The sequence below is a fragment of the Cicer arietinum genome, chromosome 1, assembly GCF_000331145.2.
Source record: "Cicer arietinum cultivar CDC Frontier isolate Library 1 chromosome 1, Cicar.CDCFrontier_v2.0, whole genome shotgun sequence".
NCBI lineage: Eukaryota > Viridiplantae > Streptophyta > Magnoliopsida > Fabales > Fabaceae > Cicer > Cicer arietinum.
In genome coordinates, this window is record NC_021160.2 from 5977387 (window position 1) to 6004092 (window position 26706).

At 29.2% G+C, this 26706-nt stretch overlaps 4 protein-coding genes and 1 non-coding gene across 5 annotated transcripts; 1 reads left to right on the forward strand and 4 right to left on the reverse strand.

Annotated features, from left to right (window-relative positions):
• Positions 1 to 33: 33 nt before the first annotated feature.
• On the reverse strand, positions 34 to 4667 carry LOC101490193 (uncharacterized). Its single transcript, XM_004486150.4, has 3 exons — positions 4183 to 4667; positions 1327 to 1500; positions 34 to 548 (listed from the first exon to the last, which is right to left on the reverse strand). The coding sequence occupies exons 1-3, from the start codon at positions 4504 to 4506 to the stop codon at positions 417 to 419; spliced, it is 630 nt and encodes a 209-aa protein (XP_004486207.1). The 5' UTR covers positions 4507 to 4667; the 3' UTR covers positions 34 to 416.
• A 3225-nt stretch (positions 4668 to 7892) lies between these two features.
• LOC101504946 (uncharacterized) lies at positions 7893 to 9037 on the reverse strand. The gene is made up of 3 exons (XM_073369363.1): positions 8739 to 9037; positions 8467 to 8571; positions 7893 to 8345 (listed from the first exon to the last, which is right to left on the reverse strand). The coding sequence occupies exons 1-3, from the start codon at positions 8952 to 8954 to the stop codon at positions 7893 to 7895; spliced, it is 774 nt and encodes a 257-aa protein (XP_073225464.1). The 5' UTR covers positions 8955 to 9037.
• Positions 9038 to 11893: 2856 nt separating this feature from the next.
• Positions 11894 to 13447, reverse strand: LOC101505256 (uncharacterized). Its single transcript, XM_027336123.2, has 3 exons — positions 12916 to 13447; positions 12644 to 12748; positions 11894 to 12522 (listed from the first exon to the last, which is right to left on the reverse strand). Exons 1-3 carry the CDS (start codon positions 13129 to 13131, stop codon positions 12049 to 12051), a joined length of 795 nt encoding a protein of 264 aa, XP_027191924.1. The 5' UTR covers positions 13132 to 13447; the 3' UTR covers positions 11894 to 12048.
• Positions 13448 to 18349: 4902 nt separating this feature from the next.
• Positions 18350 to 18436, forward strand: LOC113785220 (small nucleolar RNA snoR109). The gene has a single exon (XR_003471374.1). It is a non-coding gene; the product is annotated as a small nucleolar RNA snoR109 (small nucleolar RNA).
• Positions 18437 to 22546: 4110 nt separating this feature from the next.
• Positions 22547 to 24569, reverse strand: LOC101490516 (uncharacterized). The gene is made up of 2 exons (XM_004486151.4): positions 23951 to 24569; positions 22547 to 23400 (listed from the first exon to the last, which is right to left on the reverse strand). Exons 1-2 carry the CDS (start codon positions 24378 to 24380, stop codon positions 22886 to 22888), a joined length of 945 nt encoding a protein of 314 aa, XP_004486208.1. The 5' UTR covers positions 24381 to 24569; the 3' UTR covers positions 22547 to 22885.
• Between the last annotated feature and the right edge of the window lie 2137 nt (positions 24570 to 26706).

Here is a 26706-nt window from a genome sequence, read left to right on the forward strand (position 1 = left end):
CAATTTAATTGGAACAGGGATATAAGCCACCAATAGCACAATTTCATCAGTAATGGTATTTGAATTTGAAGAAGAAAAAAAAAAATCATTTTAGCTACGCATAATTGTAGCTACTGAGTACATAATATTCTGTCTAAATAAGAATCTGGGAGAAAAAAAATCTTCCCAATGATTGTGAAATGTATATCATATGTTCCTGCAATACATATTCTGATTAGACCAGCAAGGACACTGAATAATAATAAAAAAACATACAATTGGCATATGTCATTACAATAATCCCCTTCCATCAGCCATTGAGCGAACATCTAGTCAGGGTGAATATTCCCTTCCATCAGACAAATATAAAGACTGAATGTCTTAGAATCACGCGGCCACCCTGTTTATGTCTCTGTATTGCTTTCATTCACCTTGTGTTACTGGCCATCTCTAGTTTGATTAGTTTTTGAATCAGAATCATGTTCCTCATCATGTGATGTCAAACCCAAACTCAAATCCAATGTGCTTTCATTTAGATCTTGGCGTACTACCTGATTTTTGTCTGGTGACTGAAATATAAAATCATCATTAATTCATTATAATTCATTATGTATAATGAATTAGAACAAATAGCTCACTCGTTACTGCTGTGGAGTTTAATCGAGTTGATAACAGGCACGACAAATTTGATACATGTAGATTACAATTTACATGATAATATATCTATAATTTTAAAAATTGTGCATAAAACTTGTCCAAAGTCCAAAATGACAGACAAGAACCATTTATTATTAATTTTAATCAAGTTGAAACAAGAACAAAGAAGGAAAAGAATAACTAAGGTCTCAATCTCGTAGTCCTTTAAACATCAGTAATAATACATTGAGAAAGTTGAGGGGGACAATCCCTCCAAATCTTCAAAAAGTCATGAGAAGAAGATACTTTGTGATTATTAATGACAACATAAGTTTTCCCAAGAACAATTTAGTTAAAGGAAAAATATACTGTTTAAAAAATAATCACGAAAATAGCTCCTTATCTTCAATTTATTTCTTATTTTTAACTATGTCCAAGAAATGGTGAAAGCAACATTTTAGTGTCTTTTCATCAATCATCATTACCGCCACAACAAACTTTGAAAAATAAACAAATGATTAAAAATTATCAACGAAAAAGGTAGAACATTTCCTCAAATTAAACATGCCCTGATTTTAACTGCAGAACAGTTTTCTTTTATCAATCTACATAGGCATTGTATAGAATGTGAGCTGCAGTTATTACATTCTAGAAAAATACATTGGTATGTAGATAAACATGAAGTAAATGGAGAGACGAGCAAAATTTTACCTCATTTTCTTCCATTGGGACATCATTTATATCAGGTTTTTCATCAAACGTCTCATTCTTGCTAGTTGGTTCTGCTGCACTAGAATCAGCATCTACCAGTTTAGATTCATCTTCAACCTTTTCTGCACCCTCATTTTCTGTAGCCTCGTTTTTCTGCTCCTCTAGTGCAGCAACCTACATCAACAGACAGTTCAGATTACCACCATGCCTTCCCAATCCCCATACCATTTAACATAACATATTAGTTTATTATCAAGAAGATTATTAGCATCAAAATGAGGAATATTGAGAATATTTATCATGGTGGAAATGTGAAAGTGTAACAAAGATGACTTCAAGTTCCAGGCATAACAGGCTAGACCGGAGATCAGACCAGACCACAGGGTACAAAATTACCGAAGAGAAAAGGACTTGGCCCTCTCGTTGGTGTTGGATTCAAATCATCAGAGCTTGCATTGAGATGCTAGATACACCTTAGAGTCAAGTGCTACAACTATGAGGTTAATGTTAGATGCACTAGTGTTCCATATCATTCAATTGTTACTCTTAGGATTTTAAAAAAAATACCAAGCACTATCATTGTATTGTCCTATAACACACGATTATACGTGAGCCTATCCAAGTCTACCACAAGGGCAAATTTTTTAGAACTCAATTTTGATACCTATTGTTGTAAAGTAGTATGATTCAGAAATTGACAACCATGAATGATTATAGCTCCGAGTAATAGATTCTACCTAATGGCCAACAAATGTGTTTGTGGGGGGAACAAAATAAACATCATTGAAGGTTACACAAGCCATTTCCAACATGAGTACGATTTACCCAAGGGAACACTAAGGTAGTGTTTGATAAGTGTGTTAAACAAGGATGGAACATATATGTTTGATGATTTATAACATAAAATAGAATTGGAAATGAAGTTTAAAAGTGGTTCGTTTTGATTCCACTAAATGGAATGGTGTGGAGTGTGGACCAATGAGAAGAAACAAAATATTCCATCATTGTTTGGTCTGCATGCCAAGCACTAAAAATAAAAATAAAAATCCACAATAGTACAACATAGAACAATTCCAAGGGTTAGGTCTAGGTATATGATCATTTTCCAACTATTGTTTAGAAAACAAAATCATTTGACAGCATCGTGTCAATACCTCAATTTGAAGTCCTATTAGAGTGATGCAGCATTGGCAAACCACTACTTGTAGATCTAACAAACTAAAGATGCATCAGGATAATTAAAAGTAGATAGAACCCCCACTCTGATCCTCAAGCTTTTTCAGAACATCAATTTGGTCCTCAATTAATGCCGCTTGACAATAAAATAGCCCAAAAGTTTTTGTTTACCGATTAACTTCATGTCATTTGAAAACTCAATTGATATTATTAATATTTTAAGGACTAAATGGAGGGTTTACAGTTAATTATATTATTATGTTTATCTTAATGTCTAATCCCTACAATATAATATTGCCTAATATAATAATAGAACAGACAAAAAAAGCATATCAGGCTGATCAATCGATAATCCAACAAATTTTATTACGAAATAAAATGATAATATAAGCTGTTCAAAAAATGATATCAGCAATCCATCTCAGAGATGTATCAAAAAATAACAATATACCAACACAACGGAGAGATCAATATCTCCACATGAATAAAGACAATATCAAATTATTGAAAAATAGTTTGGCAGATATCATTATCTCTGCCAAATGGATCCTCTTTTTCCAATAGACTCTGTCTAGGGCCACAACCCACTATGTAAAGATATCCTTCCTTTTCCATTTCCATCAAAATAGTCCCTGTCTCCCTCCAACACTCCGTGATTCTCATGTTGTGGTACTTTTTAAAAGAGTTCTTATTCTGATATTTGAATTATGTCACTTTCAGCACTAGAGTTGTTCTTTTATTTATCATACAAGTTGCAAACTTGCATTTATCATAGAATACTTTCCAAATCCTATCCTCAGACAAAAACAACTACCACTATATTTGTTGATAGGAGTTCTCATTAGATACCAATGTTTTGTCACCATGGCACTCGACACCTTTCGCCACAAGGCATCAATATTGCCATCTTGGTAAATTCATGCTAGAGTGAATTTCATTTATTAAACAAAGAACTTTGACACTTGAAGGCAACATAAAGGGGAGGGGGAGAATCATAAACTTTTGTCTAGTTCCATCAAATTTTAGACCAACTTATAGCCAAACGACCTGATCGGATTGGTTTATTTGAGCTAATATACTGGAATAAGCACCTGTGAGACTGTTTGGGAGCACTTATGACATGTCCTAAGTTGTTTCAGCTTATTTCCACTGGTAGCTCTCCAAGTTATCTTATGAAAACAATTTCTTTATTTTATCTTTTGTTGTCAAAATAGCTTATACAAAAGAACTTATATGATAATCGCTTATGCTATAAGCCCTTAATTAAATTGCTGCAGAGTTCCACAAAATAAATTGCTCCTATACTTTTGACATTAGGAAAACCTGAAAATTGAGATTCCTCACACTTCTTATCTTCCCTTTCTCTATCGTTTCTAATCACTATCAAAGAAACATATTCTATGAGGTAAATGTACAGGAATCATGAATCATAAACATTCAGTTACTGCAAACTTGGTCAGTTAAATTGTCAATTACATTAAAGGGCAAGAATTGACAGAAACTCAAAACCATTCAGCCATTAAAGACACAATCAGCATCCGTGAATTCAGTTCCCCATTCAAATTCCCGGACACTAAAACCCTATAAATTCATTCATCCAATAAAACCTAAGATAAATTCATAAAACCCAAGGACAAAAAAAATCAAATAAAATAAAAGAGTGCATTGTAATTAAAATACCGGAATATATTTAAATTTCCTCCGGGGAGGCTCTTCGACCGGTTCCGGCAGCGCGTCTTTGACATTTCCGTTAGCATTATTGGTGTTCTGGCTTTGAGTAATAGGGGTCCACTTGTAAAGAAGAAGATGAGAACCATTATTACCGTTAGAAGAAGCGTTATTATGATTGTTGTTGTTGTTATTGTTGGAATTTGAATTAGAGGAAGCAGCAGAAGGTGAAACGTGGACCCATTTCTTCTTCCATTTCCTCACCGGTCCAGTGAAAACCGTTGCCGGTCCGTAACGGGTCGAGGACCGTCCGAGTCGGGCCCCAACTCCTTCCATTTCTAACTAACCAGATCTGACTTCCTCCGACTACCTGTGCCTCCGATCCAACTCTAACACTGCCAAAATTAATTTATTGTTATTCTTTTTCAATAAAATTTGGATTTTGAACTCTCTAATCCACTTTACAAAAACCCTTTCTTTCTCTCTCTAAAAAAACTACTGGTTGTGTCTTTTACTTGCTTTTATAGTTTAGTTTCCAGGTCCGTTTTAGGACGATTGATCCAATGGCTAAGATTCGCTGTTGGTTGTTCTGCTGCCAATCGGGGCCGTCCACATCATGTTTCATTGAAGAGTTAATTATTTAATTAAATGTTAGTTTTTTTTAATCCAAATTAAATATTAGTTATTAATAGTTATTATTTATAAATTAAAAAAATTTCATTTCATTCACACTACATACCAAAAAAAATCATTTCATTAACTTTAGGAATTGTTTGGTTTAATGCAGAGCACCACCGGATGAAAGTCGACTAAAGGTTGATAATAACATATTTGTTTAAATGAGAGGATACATATTTTTTTAATGATTTGTGTTCGGTTTAAATGAATGAAATATATTTTAAATGACTTTTTTTTAGTTATATAGAGTTTCTTATCTCTATTTCCATTTAAATTCCTTCAAAATGAACTCAGCGCAAAATCAATTTAAAAAATAATTTCTTTTTTAGAGTTTGAACTAAACATAAAATCTTACTAATCTCTACCCCCACCTCCAACCAAACGCAATCTAAAAGAACCAATACATGCATGTATAACATCAAATGGTTAAATGATTGTGTTGAAATAGTTAATGAATTCAAGTAGTCAATTAGTTTGAGTTAAATATGAATCTCTTATGAACTCGACTTTAAATCTTGATTTAAATAATCACTAGTTAGATTTAATTTACCTTTTAATCAAATTTAGAGTATCTTATATGTACTAAAAAAAAATTAAATAGTTGAGGAATACCATGAAAATGAATTCTAGCCACACATTCTCTAAAACACATTTTTCAAAACACCTTATTTGGTTCATTTTATGTATGTCTCATTAAATCATGTGGGTCTCATAAATTTAATAAGACCATATGAATTTAAATCAATCAAATAAAGTATGTTGAAAAATATATGTTAAAAAATATGTTGCTATCATTATTTATACACCGAAATATGTGTACTTTAGCTAAGTTGTGAGCAACTCATCCTGATAGAGTGATAGTAATAGATTTATACGAGAGTAAGTAGAATAAAATCGTTATTATGCACTAGGGTGTCAAAGTGGGTTGAATCTTTTAATATGTTATTTTAGACGAATAATAATTGACGATCATAGAGACCTTGAGAGGATTGTCGACAAGAACAACCTTACATAAAGATAAGCACATATTGAGGCAATCCATAAAATACTAGTTAATTTTGACTAGACATTTTCATCACTTGGTAAAAGACTTTCCTACTAGTTATAACCTAGAGTAATTGAATTCATGTGTTGAAATCAGACAGTGATAGAAATACATGACATCTTATATGTTGCATGCATGTGCATTTATGCAATATACATTGTATGACCCCGCGTTAATTGATATTATAATTAAATACATGATTTTAATTAAATAGATGATATAGATGATATAATGACAAATGATTAAAGATGATTAAGAGATTGAGTTTTTACATGTTATATGATAATAAATAATTAAAAATAATGATGTGATTAATTGTTATGTGTTGTATGATAATAAGTACGTTGTCTCAGCCTATCATGCATGTTCTACTTACGCTATGAGTTTGATTGTCATATTTACTCCTACAACAATTCAAGTACACTGGGAGCTAGCTGCAGTTCCCACGATGACATTATCAATCTCTTTCATTCAACGAATAGAGGAAAGGAGATGTTATTAATGAAGGGGATGGAAGGAGAGAAGAAAAATAAAGACATGTTTGATTTTGTAGTTATATGGAATCCCTCCTCGTCCTCTCAAGATCCCCCAAAATGAAGGGAGAGCAAAATGAATTGTAAGAAGAATTTTGGCTCCTTCCCCTCTTAAAGGATGAAAACAAACATAAAACTTCATTAAAAATATTACCCCTTCATCCCTTCCATCTTATCTCCAACAAATACACCATATAAATTCGAGGATTAAAATTTCTTAAAGTATAGTTTACATTAAACTCTAACCAAGTGGCTTTAAAGATCAAGTTCATTTTTATAAAAGATTAAGCAATGGTTTTCTATTATATTAAATTATATCTTTTGGAATCAATACTATTTTGAGGTATTTTATAAGGTTTAAGTTTTCACTTTTTTCCTTCTATTTCGCCGTCATTTATTTCTTATTCAAGCAAAGAATGCCACGTTATTTACATGCTCACCAACTTGGGTCTTTTTTTTCAATACCCTCTTTTTGAAAAAAAAACACTAAAATACCTCCATTTAAAAAAAATATACCAAAATGCCCATTTTTTTTTAAAATCAAGTGGGAAGTCGCCATTTGGAACTCGGGCTTCCTTAAGGAAGTCGCCATTCCAAATGGCGACTTGTAAGTAAAGAAGAAAAAAATGGGGCATTTTGGTATATGTTTTTCAAATGGGGGTATTTTAATGTTTTTTTTTTCAAAAAGAGGGACGTATTGACAACAAAAAACCCACCAACTTATGATAGTTCGTTTGCATACCACACTATATTGCGAAAATATCATTTGAATATCAATGAACATTTTGAGTGAATATCATAATCCATTAGCGACCGAATTAGTGACCAATTTAAATCAGTTGGTAAACTGCTAGTCGCTAGCTGTTGCGACCAAATCAGCGACCGAAATTAGTGACCAATTTAGCGACCGAATTTAGTGACCGATTTAGCGACCGAATTTAGTGACCGAATTTAGTGACCGAACTTAGTGACCGATTTAGCGACCGCATTTAGTGACCGGTTTAGTGACCGAATTTAGTAACCGCATTAGTGACCGAATTTTGTGACCGATTTTGTGACTGCATTTTGAGACTAATTTTGTGACCGATTATTGAGACTGATTTAACAACCACTTTAAATTAGTTTTTTATGTCATTAGCGACCGATTTAGAGACCAAATTTGTGGTATAAATTATTATTTTTATTACATATTTGATCAACAATTACGTCTTTAAATATTACCGTTTTTTTAAGTACATTACTTTAATGTTCAAAAGAACAATAAAAATAATTTTTTAATTTATTTTCAATATCTAAAAAATTCAAACACCAAAATCATTTGAAAACATTAATCATATCAATGTATATAATAACTAAAGAACATAATATACTTAAGTAATATTTTTTAAGTACTCAAAATAATACAGATAAAATTTTAGTTTAAACATAATATATTTAGCTATAACAAATTGCAACATATTCATTCTTCAGATTAACTTATCCCTATCCAACTCTTCATCATCATGATAACGAACATCATTATCACCAATCTCATCATCAAAATCACCAGCATCATGATCACCAATATCAAAATCTCTAGTATATGACATGGGTTTAAAGTTCAAGTTATTCATCAGTTGTTTTATCAAGTGGTTGTTATGCTCAACTGCTCTGTTTGTATTAGCCAATTCCTCTCGAAGTTGATCTCTTTCATTTCTCATTTCTTCAAATTCATGTCTTTGAACCCACTCTGTTGATGAAGAACATGATCCACGATAATTAGGTCTCCCTAATAATACAGTAGATTCCATTCCGAGACCATATACTCGTCCTCTTTTTATTCCAGCAACCTCACACCACACATCTAATTCATTTGGTGGAGGAGTTCCTTGTGAAGTTGTTTCTTGGGTCAATTCTTCAAACCTACGTTTAAATTTTTCCTGTCAACATAAATATAAAGCTAATTAATATTTTAAAACACTTTATTTTGATCTTATATGAAGATAAAAAAACCAACATAGAAAAATAAATAATATACACTTTAAAGTTGAAAGCTCTTACATGAACATATTCCGATCTTTTATCAACCCAAGTTTTATCCTTGCCACGTTTATGTGTGTGGAGAAACAAATCTGAATGACTAGGAGGAATGCCATTCAAATTCGTCTAACATAAAAAAACTCAACATTAAAAACTTGTAAACATAATATTAATTTACACAATAGAAACGAAATTTGCAAAACAAAATTACAAGAATTAATTTGCAAATGATTACAATTACATATTAAATCATATATAAAAGTTAAAATATAGAAAAAGATAGGAAACTTAACCAAATTAACTCTATGTTGGGATATAGTGATAGAGCCACAGGTGTGAAGAGACCCTCCAAAACCTCCACAGTCAGATGCTCGATTTGTTTTTGCTTGTATGCTCTTCTTTTTGAATCCTTGAGTTCCCCAATGATCACATAAAGAATTCCAAACATCCTGACCAATCCACCTTGGTCTGGTCATTGAGCTATGAACCTTGTTTAAATTATTTTTCATGACTGTTGCACCTCGTATTTCAAAGTTCTTTCTAGCCCACACATCATCTGGTGGACAAATATTAAATCTATTCTGTGTATATACAAACAATCAATAGGTTAACATGTGATAATATTTTTTTAAAGACATAAGACATTATTAGTTAAAATATAAAGAAGTGAATAAATAACACATTTTCTAGTTTTAAACATATTAAAGGTGCCCTTGAAACAATATACCTTAAACTCTTCAAACCACAAGTCTCTCGTATTAATGTCTATTTTTTTTCATGATGGCCATGGCTTACTAAAATTACTTTTGATGATATCTCCAATCTCATTTGCTGCAGGATGCGAATGCAAAAATCTACAAACAATACGTGTTAGTAGTTATGAAGTTTATATAATATACTTAAATAACTAAAAATATATGTATATATTTACCCTTGTCCGTCAAGGTATAAAGATTGTTTGCCATCATTGGTTTGTGTCTCAGATGCAATGACAGTTTCATTGGATCTTGGGCTATGCACTCCTTCAGAATGAGATGGTTGTGAACTAGATGGTGAATCTACCCTTCGTATCGAAGATGGAGGTGTCACATGGGAAGTCCGAGGTAGAGGTGTAACTTCAGATGTCCTAGGTGATGGGGTAGTAGCAGATGTCCTTGAAGTCCTTAAGGGAAGAGAAATATGAGGAATTGCAACATTAGATGTCCTAGAAGGTGCACCATGAGAACTAGAAGAAGGTGCAACATGAGATGAACTATGACGGGGTTGTACATAAGATGTCTTAGAAGGATCTGCAACATGAGATGTACTTGGAGGGTGTGCAACATGTGATGGAGTAGTAGTATGATGTAATGCTGAAGGTTGTACAAAAGGAGGATTTACATTTGAACGTTTGAAATGTTGTTTTAATTGACGAGTCTTGAGAGCTTTTTCTTTTCCTTTCTCTTTATCTGTCATCTACAATTAGTAAAAAAAAATACAATTAAAAATGTTTATAGCATAAAAACAACAACAAAGTATAATAATAAATTTTCATCTACTCCACAAAATAAAAAATATTAAAATTTAATAATCAATATGCCTACCATCATCGCTATCATTATCATCATTATGAAAGTTATAATGGTTTTCAAAATCATTTTCTGAATCAAATTCGTCAGAATCTATGTCGTCATCCTCTTCCTTTTCCTCTTCCTCATCCTCTTCCTCCTCTTGGTCTTTTGCAACCTCAATATTCATTTCAATTTCCTCATTTTCCCCTTCATCTCTCAAATAATCAAGTAGCTCATCATTTGCAGCAAAAGCTACATTTGTTGTGGTAGATGTTAAATCTTGATATGCAACTTCTAATGTATATCGATCATCGACTGTGCCTCTAAGTTTGGTTTTAATGGCAACCCACCAATCAACTTTTTCTTTTAATTTTTCTGGGTAAGGTACATAATACACCTGAATATGCAGAATATTTTTACCCCTTTAGTTTAATAAATTCAAAATGATTACATCACAGAAAAAAAAAACACAAATAATGAAGTTTAATCCTAAAATTAGAATATAAATTCCTTACCTTTTGGTTCACGCCACAGTTGTAGTTTAACGGTTTAAGAGACCCGGTTGACTTCACGTCGTAGTTGCGGATGTTGGAATGAGAGGGGATTAGCAATGAATGATGGTTTTAGGATTTGTGGTGGGTTGAGAAAGAAAAAAAGAACTGATTTTTTTTGTAGAAAGAACGGTTGACCTGTTCAATTAGGCTGGGAGTGGTTGAATTGTGGTGTTGAGAAAGCACGGTTGTAGGAAATAGGGGTTTTAGTGTTTATTTCAGGAAATAGGGGTTTTGTGTTTACTTGAGGAAATAGGGGTTGCACGGTGCACAAATATTCAAATATATGAATATATGATTTTGTTTTTTTATTTCTTTTTTTAATTATTTATTTTTTAATTAGTTATTAAATATTTCACATTTTCTAAAAAAAAATAATTATGCAAAAATTATTTCACATTTTTCGTTTTTTTATTAATAAATTAAATTAAATTATGTAATTAAAAAATAGTTAGTGACTGAAATTTTGGTCGCTAAAATTTAGTTGTTATTTCAGTCTCTACTTTTTGTTAGCGACCAATTTAGTGACGGATTGATATTTAATTTCAAGGTTTAAATTTTCAGTCTCTATTTTGGTCGCTAGTGTAAAAGGCAAATTTTTTATTAGTGGTAATTAGCGACTGAAATTGTAGTCGCTAAAATTCAGTCGCTATTTCAGTCTCTAAATTTCATTAGCGACCGATTTAGTGACGAAAAAATATTTAGTTCATAAATTCAAAATTACGGTCTCTATTTCGATCGCTGGTGTAACTGGAAATATTCGGTCTCTAAATCGGCCACTATAGACGAAATTTCTAGTAGTATAAGTAGTATTACTAATTTTTTAAGTCTTCATCTAAATGGAGACCACATTTTCGGCCACTAAATGGAGAAAATCGGTCACTAAATGGAGAAAATCGGTCACTAAATCCATTAGCGATCGAATTAGTGACCAATTTAAATCAGTTGGTAAAACGCTAGTCGCTAGCTGTTGCGACCAAATCAGCGACCGAATTTAGTGACCGATTTAGCGACCGAATTTAGTGACCGATTTAGTAACCGAATTTAGTGACCGATTTAGTGACCGAATTTTGTGACCGATTTTGTGACTGCATTTTGTGACTAATTTTGTGACCGATTATTGAGACTGATTTAGCAACCACTTTAAATTAATTTTTTATGTCATTAGCGACCGATTTAGAGACCAAATTTGTGGTATAAATTATTATTTTTATTACATATTTGATCACCAATTACGTCTTTAAATATTACCCTTTTTTTAAGTACATTACTTTAATATTCAAAAGAACAATACAAATAATTTTTTAATTTGTTTTCAATATCTAAAAAATTCAAACACCAAAATCATTTGAAAACATTAATCATATCAATGTATATAATTAAAGAACATAATACATTTAACTAATATTTGTAAGTACTCAAAATAATACCCAAAAAAAATTAGTTTAAACATAATATATTTAGTCATAACAAATTGCAACATATAATTAATTAACTTATCACTATCCATCTAACTCTTCACCATCATGATCACGAGCATCATTATCAGCAATCTCATCATCAAAATCACCAGCATCATGATCACCAATCTCATTATCATTATCACTAACCCCATCTTCATGAATTTGATCTGTAGTATATGGCATGGGTTTAAAGTTCAAGCTATTCATCAGTTGCTTTATCAAGTAGTTGTTGCGCTCAACTGCTCTGTTTGTATTAGCCAATTCCTCTCGAAGTTGATCTCTTTCATTTCTCATTTCTTCAAATTCATGTCTTTGAACCCACTCTGTTGATGAAGAACATGATCCACGATAATTAGGTCTCCCTAATAATACAGTAGATTCCATTCCGAGACCATATACTCGTCCTCTTTTTATTCCAGCAACCTCACACCACACATCTAATTCATTTGGTGGAGGAGTTCCTTGTGAAGTTGTTTCTTGGGTCAATTCTTCAAACCTACGTTTAAATTTTTCCTGTCAACATAAATATAAAGCTAATTAATATTTTAAAACACTTTATTTTGATCTTATATGAAGATAAAAAAACCAACATAGAAAAATAAATAATATACACTTTAAAGTTGAAAGCTCTTACATGAACATATTCCGATCTTTTATCAACCCAAGTTTTATCCTTGCCACGTTTATGTGTGTGGAGAAACAAATCTGAATGACTAGGAGGAATGCCATTCAAATTCGTCTAACATAAAAAAACTCAACATTAAAAACTTGTAAACATAATATTAATTTACACAATAGAAACGAAATTTGCAAAACAAAATTACAAGAATTAATTTGCAAATGATTACAATTACATATTAAATCATATATAAAAGTTAAAATATAGAAAAAGATAGGAAACTTAACCAAATTAACTCTATGTTGGGATATAGTGATAGAGCCACAGGTGTGAAGAGACCCTCCAAAACCTCCACAGTCAGATGCTCGATTTGTTTTTGCTTGTATGCTCTTCTTTTTGAATCCTTGAGTTCCCCAATGATCACATAAAGAATTCCAAACATCCTGACCAATCCACCTTGGTCTGGTCATTGAGCTATGAACCTTGTTTAAATTATTTTTCATGACTGTTGCACCTCGTATTTCAAAGTTCTTTCTAGCCCACACATCATCTGGTGGACAAATATTAAATCTATTCTGTGTATATACAAACAATCAATAGGTTAACATGTGATAATATTTTTTTAAAGACATAAGACATTATTAGTTAAAATATAAAGGAGTGAATAAATAACACATTTTCTAGTTTTAAACATATTAAAGGTGCCCTTGAAACAATATACCTTAAACTCTTCAAACCACAAGTCTCTCGTATTAATGTCTATTTTTTTCCATGATGGCCATGGCTTACTAAAATTACTTTTGATGATATCTCCAATCCCATTTGCTGCAGGATGCGAAGGCAAAAATCTACAAACAATACGTGTTAGTAGTTATGAAGTTTATATAATATACTTAAATAACTAAAAATATATGTATATATTTACCCTTGTCCGTCAAGGTATAAAGATTGTTTGCCATCATTGGTTTGTGTCTCAGATGCTATGATAGTTTCATTGGATCTTGGGCTATGCACTCCTTCAGAATGAGATGGTTGTGAACTAGATGGTGAATCTACCATTCGTATCGAAGATGGATGTGTCACATGGGAAGTCCGAGGTAGAGGTGTAACTTCAGATGTCCTAGGTGATGGGGTAGTAGCAGATGTCCTTGAAGTCCTTAAGGGAAGAGAAATATGAGGAATTGCAACATTAGATGTCCTAGAAGGTGCACCATGAGAACTAGAAGAAGGTGCAACTTGAGATGAACTATGACGGGGTTGTACATAAGATGTCTTAGAAGGATCTGCAACATGAGATGTACTTGGAGGGTGTGCATTATGAGATGTCACAAGAGGAGGTGAATCATGAGATGTCCTAAGTGATGGAGTAGTAGTATGAGGTAATGCTGAAGGTTGTACAAAAGGAGGATTTACATTTGAACGTTTGAAATGTTGTTTTAATTGACGAGTCTTGAGAGCTTTTTCTTTTCCTTTCTCTTTATCTGTCATCTACAATTAATAAAAAAAAATACAATTTAAAATGTTTATAGCATAAAAACAACAACAAAGTATAGTAATAAATTTTCATCTACTCCACAAAATAAAAAATATTAAAATTTAATAATCAATATGTCTACCATCATCGCTATCATTATCATCATTATGAAAGTTATAATGGTTTTCAAAATCATTTTCTGAATCAAATTCGTCAGAATCTATGTCGTCATCCTCTTCCTCTTCCTCATCCTCTTCCTCCTCTTGGTCTTTTGCAACCTCATTATTCATTTCAACTTCCTCATTTTCCCCTTCATCTCTCAAATGATCAAGTAGCTCATCATTTGCAGCAAAAGCTACATTTTTTGTGGTAGATGTTGAATCTTGATATGCAACTTCTAATGTATATCGATCATCGACAGTGCCTCTAGGTTTGGTTTTAATGGCAACCCACCAATCAACTTTTTCTTTTAATTTTTCTGGGTAAGGTACATAATACACCTGAATATGCAGAATATTTTTACCACCTTTAGTTTAATAAATTCAAAATGATTACATCACAGAAAAAAAAAACACAAATAATGAAGCATAATCGTAAAATTAGAATATAAATTCCTTACCTTTTGGTTCACGCCACAGTTGTAGTTTAACGGTTTAAGAGACCCGGTTGACTTCACGTCGTAGTTGCGGATGTTGGAATGAGAGGGGATTAGCAACGAATGATGGTTTTAGGATTTGTGGTGGGTTGAGAAAGAAAAAAAGAACTGATTTTTTTGTAGAAAGAACGGTTGCCCTGTTCAATTAGGCTGAGAGTGGTTGAGTTGTTGTGTTGAGAAAGTACGGTTGTAGGAAATAGGGTTTTTAGTATTTATTTGAGGAAATAAGGGTTTTACTGTTTACTTGAGGAAATAGGGGTTGTACGGTGCACAAATATTCAAATATATGAATATATGATTTTGTTTTTTTATTTCTTTTTTTAATTATTTCTTTTTTAATTATTTCTTTTTTAATTAGTTATTAAATATTTCACATTTTCTAAAAAAAAAATAATTATGCAAAAATTATTTCACATTTTTTGTTTTTTTATTAATAAATTAAATTATGTAATTAAAAAATAGTTAGTGACTGAAATTTTGGTCGCTAAAATTTAATTGCTATTTCAGTCTCTACTTTTTGTTAGCGACCAATTTAGTGACGGATTGATATTTAATTTCAAGGTTTAAATTTTCAGTCTCTATTTTGGTCGCTAGTGTAAAAGGCAAATTTTCTATTAGTGATAATTAGCGACTGAAATTGTAGTCGCTAAAATTCAGTCGCTATTTCAGTCTCTAAATTTCATTAGCGACCAATTTAGTGACGAAAAAATATTTAGTTCATAAATTCAAAATTATGGTCTCTATTTCGGTCGCTAGTGTGACTGGAAATATTCGGTCTCTAAATCGGTCACTATAGACAAAATTTCTAGTAGTATAAGTAGTATTACTAATTTTTTAAGTCTTCATCTAATTGTCTATTTGTATACCTCCACAATCTCATAAACCTTTTCTCTTTTTTATATGATCTTAGTTAATTCATGTTTGACCCTTTATTTAGAAGCATGCAAAAAATCACTCATTAAAATATAGCTGCATCATACAATACCATCCCTATGTCAACTTTAGTTGTAAAAAAATAATCATTTATCTCCCATCATTCTCCTCCCAAACTATGATTCCTCTTATATAACTAGATCCATAGAAAGACATAACTCATGCCTTTTTCAAATCTATATTTATTGTGTGAAGTTGTCCTCTGGTTGCATAGTGGTTATTTGATGATGTGGTTATCTTCTTAATAGCACTTCAAATGGTAAATTTAATATTAATTCTTTAGGTGGGGTTTATACTGATACATTATCTTCAAACAAATTATTCATTTTTTCCTTTCAATTATACAACTCTAAATAAATGATATTGGATCAACAATTTTAAACACATATTAATATTTATTTTTATTTAATTTTATTTCAACTAAAAATATTAATATAAATATTTTCAATTTATATTAATGTTAAAAATTAAAATTAAAATAAACTGAACTTAAATTTTTATAACAATAATTTAAAATTAGTGTTAAATACATGATATATATAATTAAAGATAATAAAAATAAGTAACATTATATAAAATGCAACATAAATTGATGAAAATATATTCATTTGGATCTATTTGAAGTATTAAGATAAAAAATTGAGTAAAAGAATGTTGTCAAATGAAACTCAAATAGATAAAATTGTGAGATAAAAATTATGAGAATAAAAATGAGTGCAAAATTAAGAATAAAGTGATAAAATTGAATGTAATATTTTCAAATAGCCACAAATTATAGAAAAATAATTTTCCATTAATCATTTGAATATTTCATCAACCACTTAAATATATGTAATTAACTATTTTTTAAATATATATCTTATTAATCAATTAATAATTTTTTAACCATTAATCGTATTGATCTAAGGTGATTAATGTCTTTAGTGATTAACGAGATATATGTTAAATAAGTAATTAATAATTTATATTTTAGTAGTTAATGAAATATTCAAAGTCGTTATTCGTATAAAGTATACGTGTCAAAATAAGATGTCTCAATAATAAATTAAAAAATAAATAGAATAAAGATTGAAATAAAATTGATTTTTTTAAACTGTTAAACTTATAAATATGGTGGATAATATCTACCATGTCAAATACTGTATTCATTTTTTATGTTAAAATATATTTTGGATAATTTTTATATTGAACTCGTGTCGTAATTTTTTCTCACAACCCATATTCGGAGTTGCTTCAGAATGCAACGCCAATTCCATGCCGGCAGATTCCAATGCATAAATGGTCAAAAAGTCAAGTTTGTCCCTTAACGAACTTGTAACACAACCCATTAGAGTTGGTGTAAGGAATCTACTATCGATAACAATTAGACCCAGACTCAATGGATATCCGCAAAACAAATTCATAATCAGTAGGGTAAAAACCGGATAATGAGTATAGGCATGCGGACAAGTAATTACCCACAAAATTAAGCGGGTATGGGTGCGGGTACGGGTACTATAGTACCCGCCCTGCACCCGCACTTATATAAATATATTATTTACTTATTTATTATATTAGTGTTTAGTTTAATTAATTATTTTCTTTTATATTTTAAAATCTATTAATATCATTGGACCACTAAAATATTTATAATTGAAAGATAAACGTTTGCAAACTTTTTAAGAATTTGATTATGATAAATATGTAAATAATTGTGATTTTATAACTAAGAGTTATGTCTTATTAATCGTGACTTTATAATTATACTTGCAACTTCCTATCAATTATTTTTACAGATCTCGAATAATATTGTCGTAGGACTTGCAACTTCATAAATATTAGAATATTGGAGTAAAAATATTTGAATAATTTTTAATTTAATCACAACTAAATTATTTATTTATCGATATATTTTAGTTAAAGCGTGAGTAATAGGTATATGTATGGGTACTTAGGTACCCAGAAGGCAAGGGTACATATATTAAAATTGATACCCAAAAGAGTACGATCAGTTGCGTATTTTTTAAACTGTGGGTATGAGGATGGATACTATAGTACCCTACCCAAACCCTAGTCATTGTCATCCCTAGAATCTACTTTGATGTCAAATATAAATTTATTTGACATGAAATGAAATCATTTTTTTCTGTCACAGAACAAAAAACACAATAAATTTATTTACAACATTTCAAAAAATGAAATAATAATCATTGAATCAAATTATAAAAATTAAAATATAATAAAATATTTTTGTTGGACAATATATAAAATAGTTATATACCTAGCGGTGAGAAATAATAGGTAAACCATATATTCTAAGCTAACGGGCCTTTATAGGCCCAATTGATAGTTAATTGGATTAAATTTGATGGGCCCTTTCACCGGCAGAGCTGCACTATAGTTATAAATACGCACCTAACCCTTTTATCTATCACATATGAATTTCAGGTTTAGGTTAGGGTTTACGGCTGACAGTTAACGCTTAGATCTGAATCAGCAGGCATATAATTTTCTTTTTTAAATTCTTTTAATTTTCCAAAATTCTCTTTAGCAACGCTGTTGTTGTATGATTTTGAGTTTAGTTATTGGTATTATTCATGTTATTTTGATGAGGCTATATGTACCAAGAGAAGGGTGGTAATTAAAAAAACCAGTACCCTTAATCTTGAATGTGCCATTGCGGCTGTAGCCAAATTAAATCGAAGGAGCTTACTGGCCGGTTATTGTGTTTCTGTCGATAAATCTGCTTACCGAGCTTCTCACATTTTAGTTCATATATACTCTTTTTCTTTTAATTTTTTTATTGGTTTGATCCTTTTGATTTTTATTATGAGAAGGTTAGAAGAAGGAAATAAGTTTTGTATTTGGCTTGTTTCGAAGATCTTCTCTTATATTGAACTAACTTTTGTTTTCAAAAGGGTCACTTTCCAGGCAATTTGCTTTGATTTTTCAGCAAATTGCGTCTAACGGTGCCTACACTTTCTCACATATTTTCATCTGGACATTGTTTGTGTTTGTGTTTTAAAATTTTCATTTATTTTGATTTTGTTTGTGTTTTTCTTTGACAATTTATTTGTCTTGTTTTTTAAATTCTGTAGTTGATTTAGTAAATATTACATTATTGTTATATTGATCCAAAACTTAATAAATTTTGTTTTACAGGTTAACATATAAATTAATTTGTCAATTAGTTTTATTAATTTGGTAAATGAAGTAATTTTAATTAATTATTGTTATTATCTAATTAATATACCTTCAATGAAATGAATATTTTGTAAAGAAAAAACATAAATGAAATAATTAAAAGGACTAAAAATAATTTATAAATTTTGCTATGTTAGATGTGTTCTTTCCGATGGTTTGTAAATTTTGCTATATAATATAATCTGTAAATTTTTATTAAACTTATAATGTTGAGTTGAGGTAATAAGTTATTTTTAACAATAAGTGAATATTCTTTTTGGTAAATTTGTTTTATTTTCAAAAAAACAAAATTACCTCTAAATTATAAAATTAATTTTGCCATGTTGATTGTATTATGTTTTTTATACACATATTTGTATTAATTAACTTGTGCCTTTGTGGTGTGATATAAGGATATAATTTCAAATTGATGAAACTTAATATCTTCATTACGTTTTGTTACTGTTTAAAATATTGAGGTGGTGTAATAATAAAAAATAAAATTACTTTTAAACTAAAAAACTATTTTGTAATTGTTTTTGAATAAACTATTTAAACTAAATTACATTTTATCCATATTATTATAAATAACTATTTTAAATAAACAATTGGTATTAACTAATTAATTTAAAAAATATATTTTTATTTATTTATTTTAATTCAATATAATTCAATTGGTAACACAATAATTGATATATCAAGTAATATATGAATTAAATTAGTATATTTAAACTAATTTAGTATAATTCAAATTAGTAAACATATAAATGAAATGAGGTGAGAAGTACTAACATTGGTTGTCACACATCACAGTCAAAATGAGTAATGAGACACAAGAATAAAAATGTTTTGATCATAATTTAAATGATAATTTGATTTATAGTTTTTTCAGATGAACTACCACAAAATTATTTTAAAAATCCAATACAACTTTAAAAAGAAACCTAAATAGTTATAAGTATTTAGTTTATTAGAAACAAATCACAAAAAACTGATATTAAAAATATAAATATTTTACAAGTATAATTATAAAACAATTCAAATTATTTTACAAGTATGATAAAGCCATTTGATTTGTAATATTTTCCCCCTCTTTCTAATTATTCATATTTGGTTTTCGTTGTCAAAAAATAAATTTGATCTATGTTAATTTCATATTTAAAAAAAGAAACAATGTGTTACCTAAAATATAGGATAGATACTATCTTTTAACTTAATTTTAGTTCTTTATCTTTTTTTTTTTTGATTTGGTCTTTTATTTTAATTTTAATTGATAATTTGATATTTTAGGTTTTAAAACGTTAACAATGTTATTATTTTTTTTACAAAAATTGATCAAAATTTTCAAACAAAATTCATAAAATTAATTATATTTTATAATATAAACCATATATTCTAAGTTATCATCTTAATAAAAAAGTTATGTGGTAATTATAATAAAAAAGTTATGTGGTAATTATAATATAAATTTTATTTTCCAAAGTCTATAACATACATAATGACATTTCTATACTCCAATTGAAATAAATTATTAGTAAAAGACTAAAAATAAGTCAAATTACATAAATAAGAAAAATTAATTGATCTCTTTTAATTCTTATAATTTAAATAAAAATGTAAGTCTATTTAAAGAAAAAATAAGATCATTAAACTAGATCTTTATGATCATTAAAACTATATATAATTAAATAAAATAAAAAGCATTCTAAATGTACATCATTAAATAAAAAAATTTGTTATTTTTCACTTACATTTTATTTTAGAAAATGTTAGACACAATCAATCTAATGGAGACCTCATGTTCCACAAAATAATATTAATGTTCGATAACATTTGGATATTTGAAATCTCTATAAATCCTTAATTGGTCAAAGAAACCAATTCAACTACTGTACCATATTTTTCACAATATCTCATACAAACTAAATAAATTGCTACCAGTAAACTTTAATTGATTGTTTTATCTACCCACAACTGGCAAAATTTATATCACACACTATGCACCATAGAAATTTGTTCTGTTTCACTTTTTGTGCCCTCTTCTATGTTAAACATTCAAAATTTCAATTATATATATATATATACACGAAATATATTAACTTAGAAGAGTTTTATAATAAGATAATTAAATAATTAAATTTTATTATTTAACCATTTCACTATTTTATCGTAAAACTTGATCTTCATCCACAAAATACATTTTCTTAGAATATAGACTTGACATCAAGGGTTATATTGTTTTTGATCCAACAAATATCCTTTCTTATATTGCTCCTATAAATACTATTGATTTCAATTTCTTATATCCACGTGATTGTGATGATACTATTCATGTTATTGTTACTAACCATTTTATTCAAGCACTAGACAATAATGTCCAGCACCTAGTTTCTCTATTTTTCTCTACTATATATCTACTGAATGACACAAAACAATCATTCTCTCATTTGATATATATATATATATATATATATTTGTACTATGCACCAGAAGACAATGTGAAAATGGAGATTTTCTATAAATACAAATTATTATGTTGAAGTTGTATGTTAAATAATATATTTAGTATAATTTTCCACATGTACTCCTTCAAAATAAAATATAAATAAAAATAATAATAAAAAAGTTGATAAATCTGGACTAAATTCTTAATTATATGTTTTTAGGTCTATTTTAAATTAATTAATATTTATTTATTAAAGTATAAAAAAAAGAATCAAATCGTCTTGTAAAAAAAACTAAGTCTCCTTACTCTCCGCTTAAGGAATCAAGTCTCCTTTCTCTCTCTCCCTCTCTCTCTGTTGTTCTTCAAAGTCTATCTATGTCATTCTCTACTATGTCTCTATAGCGCACCGTCTCTCTGTCATTTTGTATAATCTCTCTAAGTGATTTTGCACCGTCTGGCATGCTCTCTCTTTCTTTCTCTCTTTTCTCCATTGTTTTACACCGTATTTCTCTGTCGCTCTACACAATATTTAATCTATGTTTGATACGACATTAATATCTTATGTTTACCTCTTCTAATATTTTATTTTTTATCTACAATATGCCTTCGTCATCTATGAATGTATCTCCTATGTGCATTTTTTTTGTCTTCAATGCATCGTAAAGATTGATTTCAATTATAAACCTAATCAAAAGGTGAACAATGTACTTTTAAAATTTAGATGAAAGAAAGGTATCTAATCTAATATTTAATTTAGTTTTTGCTATTCCCTTTGAATTAAATCGATTTTATTAGCACTTTTAAATTGAGTTCACAATCTTCATGGAAATATAATAATAATAATAATAATAATAATAATAATAATAATAATAATAATAATAATAATATGTTACGACAACTTTTTTATTATAATTTTAATTAAAATAAAATATTAAATTATAGAAATAATTTATTTAATTATTGAGGTCAAAATTAAATAGATAAATATAGTAAAACTTTTAATTTAATCAAAATCCACATAAATATTATTGGTCAATTTTTTTTATAGCAGTTATAGACGTTTATTATAGTACTGTATAACTTATTAATATACAAAATTAAATTAAATAAAAGAATATTCTAAATATATAATCATTAAATAAGAAGAAAATAACTTTTAATTTTTATCTATATTTTAATTAAAAGAATAGCGGTTAAGTTTGGTTATATTTTAGTTTGGAGGAAGTATTAGACATAAGCATTCAAATGTAGACTTCATGTGCCACAAAATAATATTATCGGTTACATTTGGATATTTAAAGTCTCTATAGATCTTTAATTGGCCAAAGAAATCAATTCATCTCTGTACAATATTTTTCACAATATCTCATACAAACAAAATAAATTGCTACCAATAAACTTTAATTGTTTGCTTAACCTAACCCAAAACTGGCAAAATTTATATCACACTCTGCACCACAGAAATTTGTTCTGTTTCACTTTTTGTGCCCTGTTCTAAATCACCTAACATGACACAGCCACTTAAAATTCTTTCAACCTCACAAAAAAAAAATACTTATTTACCAAATAGAATAAATAAAACTATAATCACAAACCAAAGTTATCAGAATTCAACGCAGTTGTCAAGTGGCTAATTCTAATCCCATTATTTCCCACATAATCATCCCTGCAATTGTATACTTTCACATGTCGTGCCTCAAATCCCATGAGCCTTTTAGGAAACACAGACTCATTAGAAAAATGTGACAATACTTTTCTAGTTGGAACCGCATTTGTTGTTCTTTTGTAAGAACTAAACCATTTGGTTTGCACGTACAAATTTCTCCTCCATGGTGGTATATGTAAGTCCATTTTTTTCATAGACCCTTTAATTGCTGTGCACATTAATCTCACAACTTGTTTGAGATCTTCCACTTTACCAACAAAAATCATTGGAAAAATATTTAGCAATGAAGAGTATTGATTTGTGGGACGAGCTATTTCGAATTCGGATGCTAAGGAAACTTCAACTATGTAACGTTTTTCAGAAAGGTTGATATCGATGTATTCGTAGTCACCTGCTGTTAATTTTCCCTTTTTGTCCCACTTGGTTTTGCATAGACCTATGAAAAGAGGAGTAGATTTCATTAAAACAAGTTCATCAAATAACAATGTCATTATTTGAGATAATTAAATTGTACTAATCCGTACAATTTCTTAATATTGTGAATCTAAATTCACATAAGAGATTTGGAAGAATCCATATAATTTCTTAATAATGTTAATCTAAATTCACTTCTTTTTACAAGTTGTTCCTAAAGACTCATCTAAATCTAATATGTAAAAAAAATTGAATGTTTATAAAAAAATAGATTCAAAATATCTGATAACACTACTAGATCTAAACAAAATAGACAATTAAATTAAATTAAATTAAATTTAGTTCAATATCTTGCAAATTTCACCAATTATGTTTGATTATAACCTCATTTTTTAACATGACAGTGAATGACTATAACACTAACTATTTTCAAATGTTTGAATTAAAAAAGAATCCAAATCATTTAGTTAGCTAGGTCAAATTAAGAAATAATCAAAAGTTAAATAGCTACAATAACAAGTTATTATTAAGAAATTCAGAGAACTATATAGCATATTGTAAATAGTACTCACCAGCATCAAAACCTTTGTCCCTTAACCGAGACATCAACCAACGTTTGAAATCAGGAAACGAAGAATCATTGCCAACAAGTTCTCCACATGCGATCTCAACCTCTCTCCTAATCTTTTCTTTCTCATCCCTTTCATCAACATCCTCTTCATTCCCACCAAACAATCCCTTCAACATTTCCCTCTTCTCAAAATCACCAGATTTTTCAACCTCTAATTCTTCATCACCCTTCTCACAATCTTCACCCCCAACAACAACCTCAACATCTTCAATATCTTCCATGAAAGACAAAACAAGATCAGACAAATCGGTTGAACTCTCGGGCGAGTGCTCACTCCCACTACTCTCGCTGCACGCCTTCACACGTGTCAATGCCACGTCAGCATCAAATGCTTCTGCCACTCTCTGGAACATCACAGGAAGATTAGCCATATTTTCAAAATCACCACTATATCTTAAAATTGCTAACAAGTGTCCTTACAAAAAGGTGAATATGTACTTAAATTCAGTGAAGGAAAATTAATTGATTAAAGTTTGGGTAGTACAAATATTTTTATATGTTGTTGAAATGTTGACATGGTGTTTACATATTTATACATAATGTGTTTATATAGTTGAGAAGATGGGAACGGTGGAGGATTTTTGAGTTCTAAAGTGCCAACATATGAATGTAGGCCTAATTAGACACTTTTAGAATGAACCTGCCCTCAAAAAGCGTCCGGGTACCATGTGTAAAATGTTGTTTGTAGGAACCAACGTTGGATTTTATTGAATTATTATTACTATTACAATTATGAACCATGGAAACTACCTTATCATTATTATGCCAGTAAAGAAAAAATTTCAACTTTATCTCACTTGCTTCTTTATTTTATCTTTTTCTTTTTTTCTTTTTACAATTTTGGTCATACTATTTACGTTATGAGGAAAATAACAAAACGATGACGTAAGTGGAAAGCCCCTAAATGCATTAAATAGAGCTATAATAAATACTCTTATCGTATGGTTCACTTAGATTAAAAAGTGTATACATAAATAAACAAGAAAATAACATTTTTATTAAACTACTTTTATTAATTACTAGTAAAAAAGATATGTGCATTTGGGTATTCGATAGGTTCTTGTAAAGGGGGTGTAACAGGTCAGTTTAGTTGGTTTTATGCGAAAAATAAATTTAAATCAATGAAATATGAATTGGTTTAGTTTGATTTTATTTTTTTTATAAGTGGATTCGAACCAAACTAAATCGATGATATACGGATTGTTTTGATTTGGGTGATTGGATTTAAAAAAAAAATGATGAATATTTAAATTTTTTGGTTTTAAAAAATTTAGCGGTAAAACTAGTACACACTAAATATGGACTAAATATGGAGATACCAATCAAAATAGAAAAAGGAAACAATAATTAAAATAGACAACAATTAAAGTACGACAAAATAGGAAATAACATTAAAAAATTTCCTGAATTTACAACACATTAGGAAATAATAATCAAAATAGAAAGAAAAAAAAATTTGTTACCTCAATGGAGAGAAACAAATTGTGATAGAAAAAACCAAGACAAAGAAACGGAGAGGAGGTCAGGAGGTGAGAAACGATGAGGAAAAATGAAGGAGTTGTGAGAGAAATAGAGAGTGATGAGAGAAACGGCTGTGGGTTGTGGCGGCGAGGAGAGAAACAAAGAGTGAGGTGGACGACAAAATTTCAACGAGTGAGTTGTGGGTGGCGAGATAAGAAATGAGGAAGATGACACGATACTGTCGATACTAGTTAGCGCGAGTGAATGAGAGGTTGTCGGGGCATAGTGTGACTATGTGTCTGTGTGAGAATATCACTAGGTTTGGAATTGGGCTTAATGGGTGATGGGTTTGATTCTTGTATAAAAAAAAAGTTGTCTTATTGACCCAGATTTTTATGTAAAAATAAATATATAAAAAGTAAGAATAGTATTGGTTTTGTTTGGTTTTTAAAACTAAAATCCAAAAATGATGAATAATCTTTGGTTTACATTGGTTTGGTTTGATTTTTTACTCGAACAAAAAATGATGGTGTAATTTTCGGGTTGGTTTGGTTTGAATGTTCTGGTTAGTTGAATTTATTTTGTCCACTTACACCTCTAATTTTTTATATTAAATGTATTATAATTGTTCTGATCATTATGTCTATGATATTAAAAAGAAATTAATTTTAGATAATTTCCTAATGACAACTATTTATCTTGTGTGTAATTTTAATGATAGATTATAACTAATACCTTATAATTATTCTTAGTTTTATTTATAAAATATATAAATAAAAACAATCAAATATGTATCCTTTGTTATGAGTTTTTGTTATATTTATCAATGACATACATTTGTCATGTCTTTAGTTATGTATCAATGATAAATATTTATCTGGTGTTTTAAAAAAAATTGATGAATGACAAATATATGTACCTTGTTTTTTTAAATGTATTTAGTAATATATATTTGTCTTTTCGTATAATTTTTTTATATTTATCGGAGGCAAATATTTGTTTCAATTTTTTTTTGTATATTAATGGTAAATATTTATTCCGTATTATTTTATATTTATCAATTATAAATATTTAAACTATGTGGTTTTTTAATATCTATCAATGACAAATATTTATCCCATATTTTTTTTAATATTTTATCGATGATAAATATTTATCATGTGTTTTTTATATTTATTACTAAGAAATATTTTGCAGTTTTCGTGCATCAATGACATTTTTATTTTTATTTTTTAT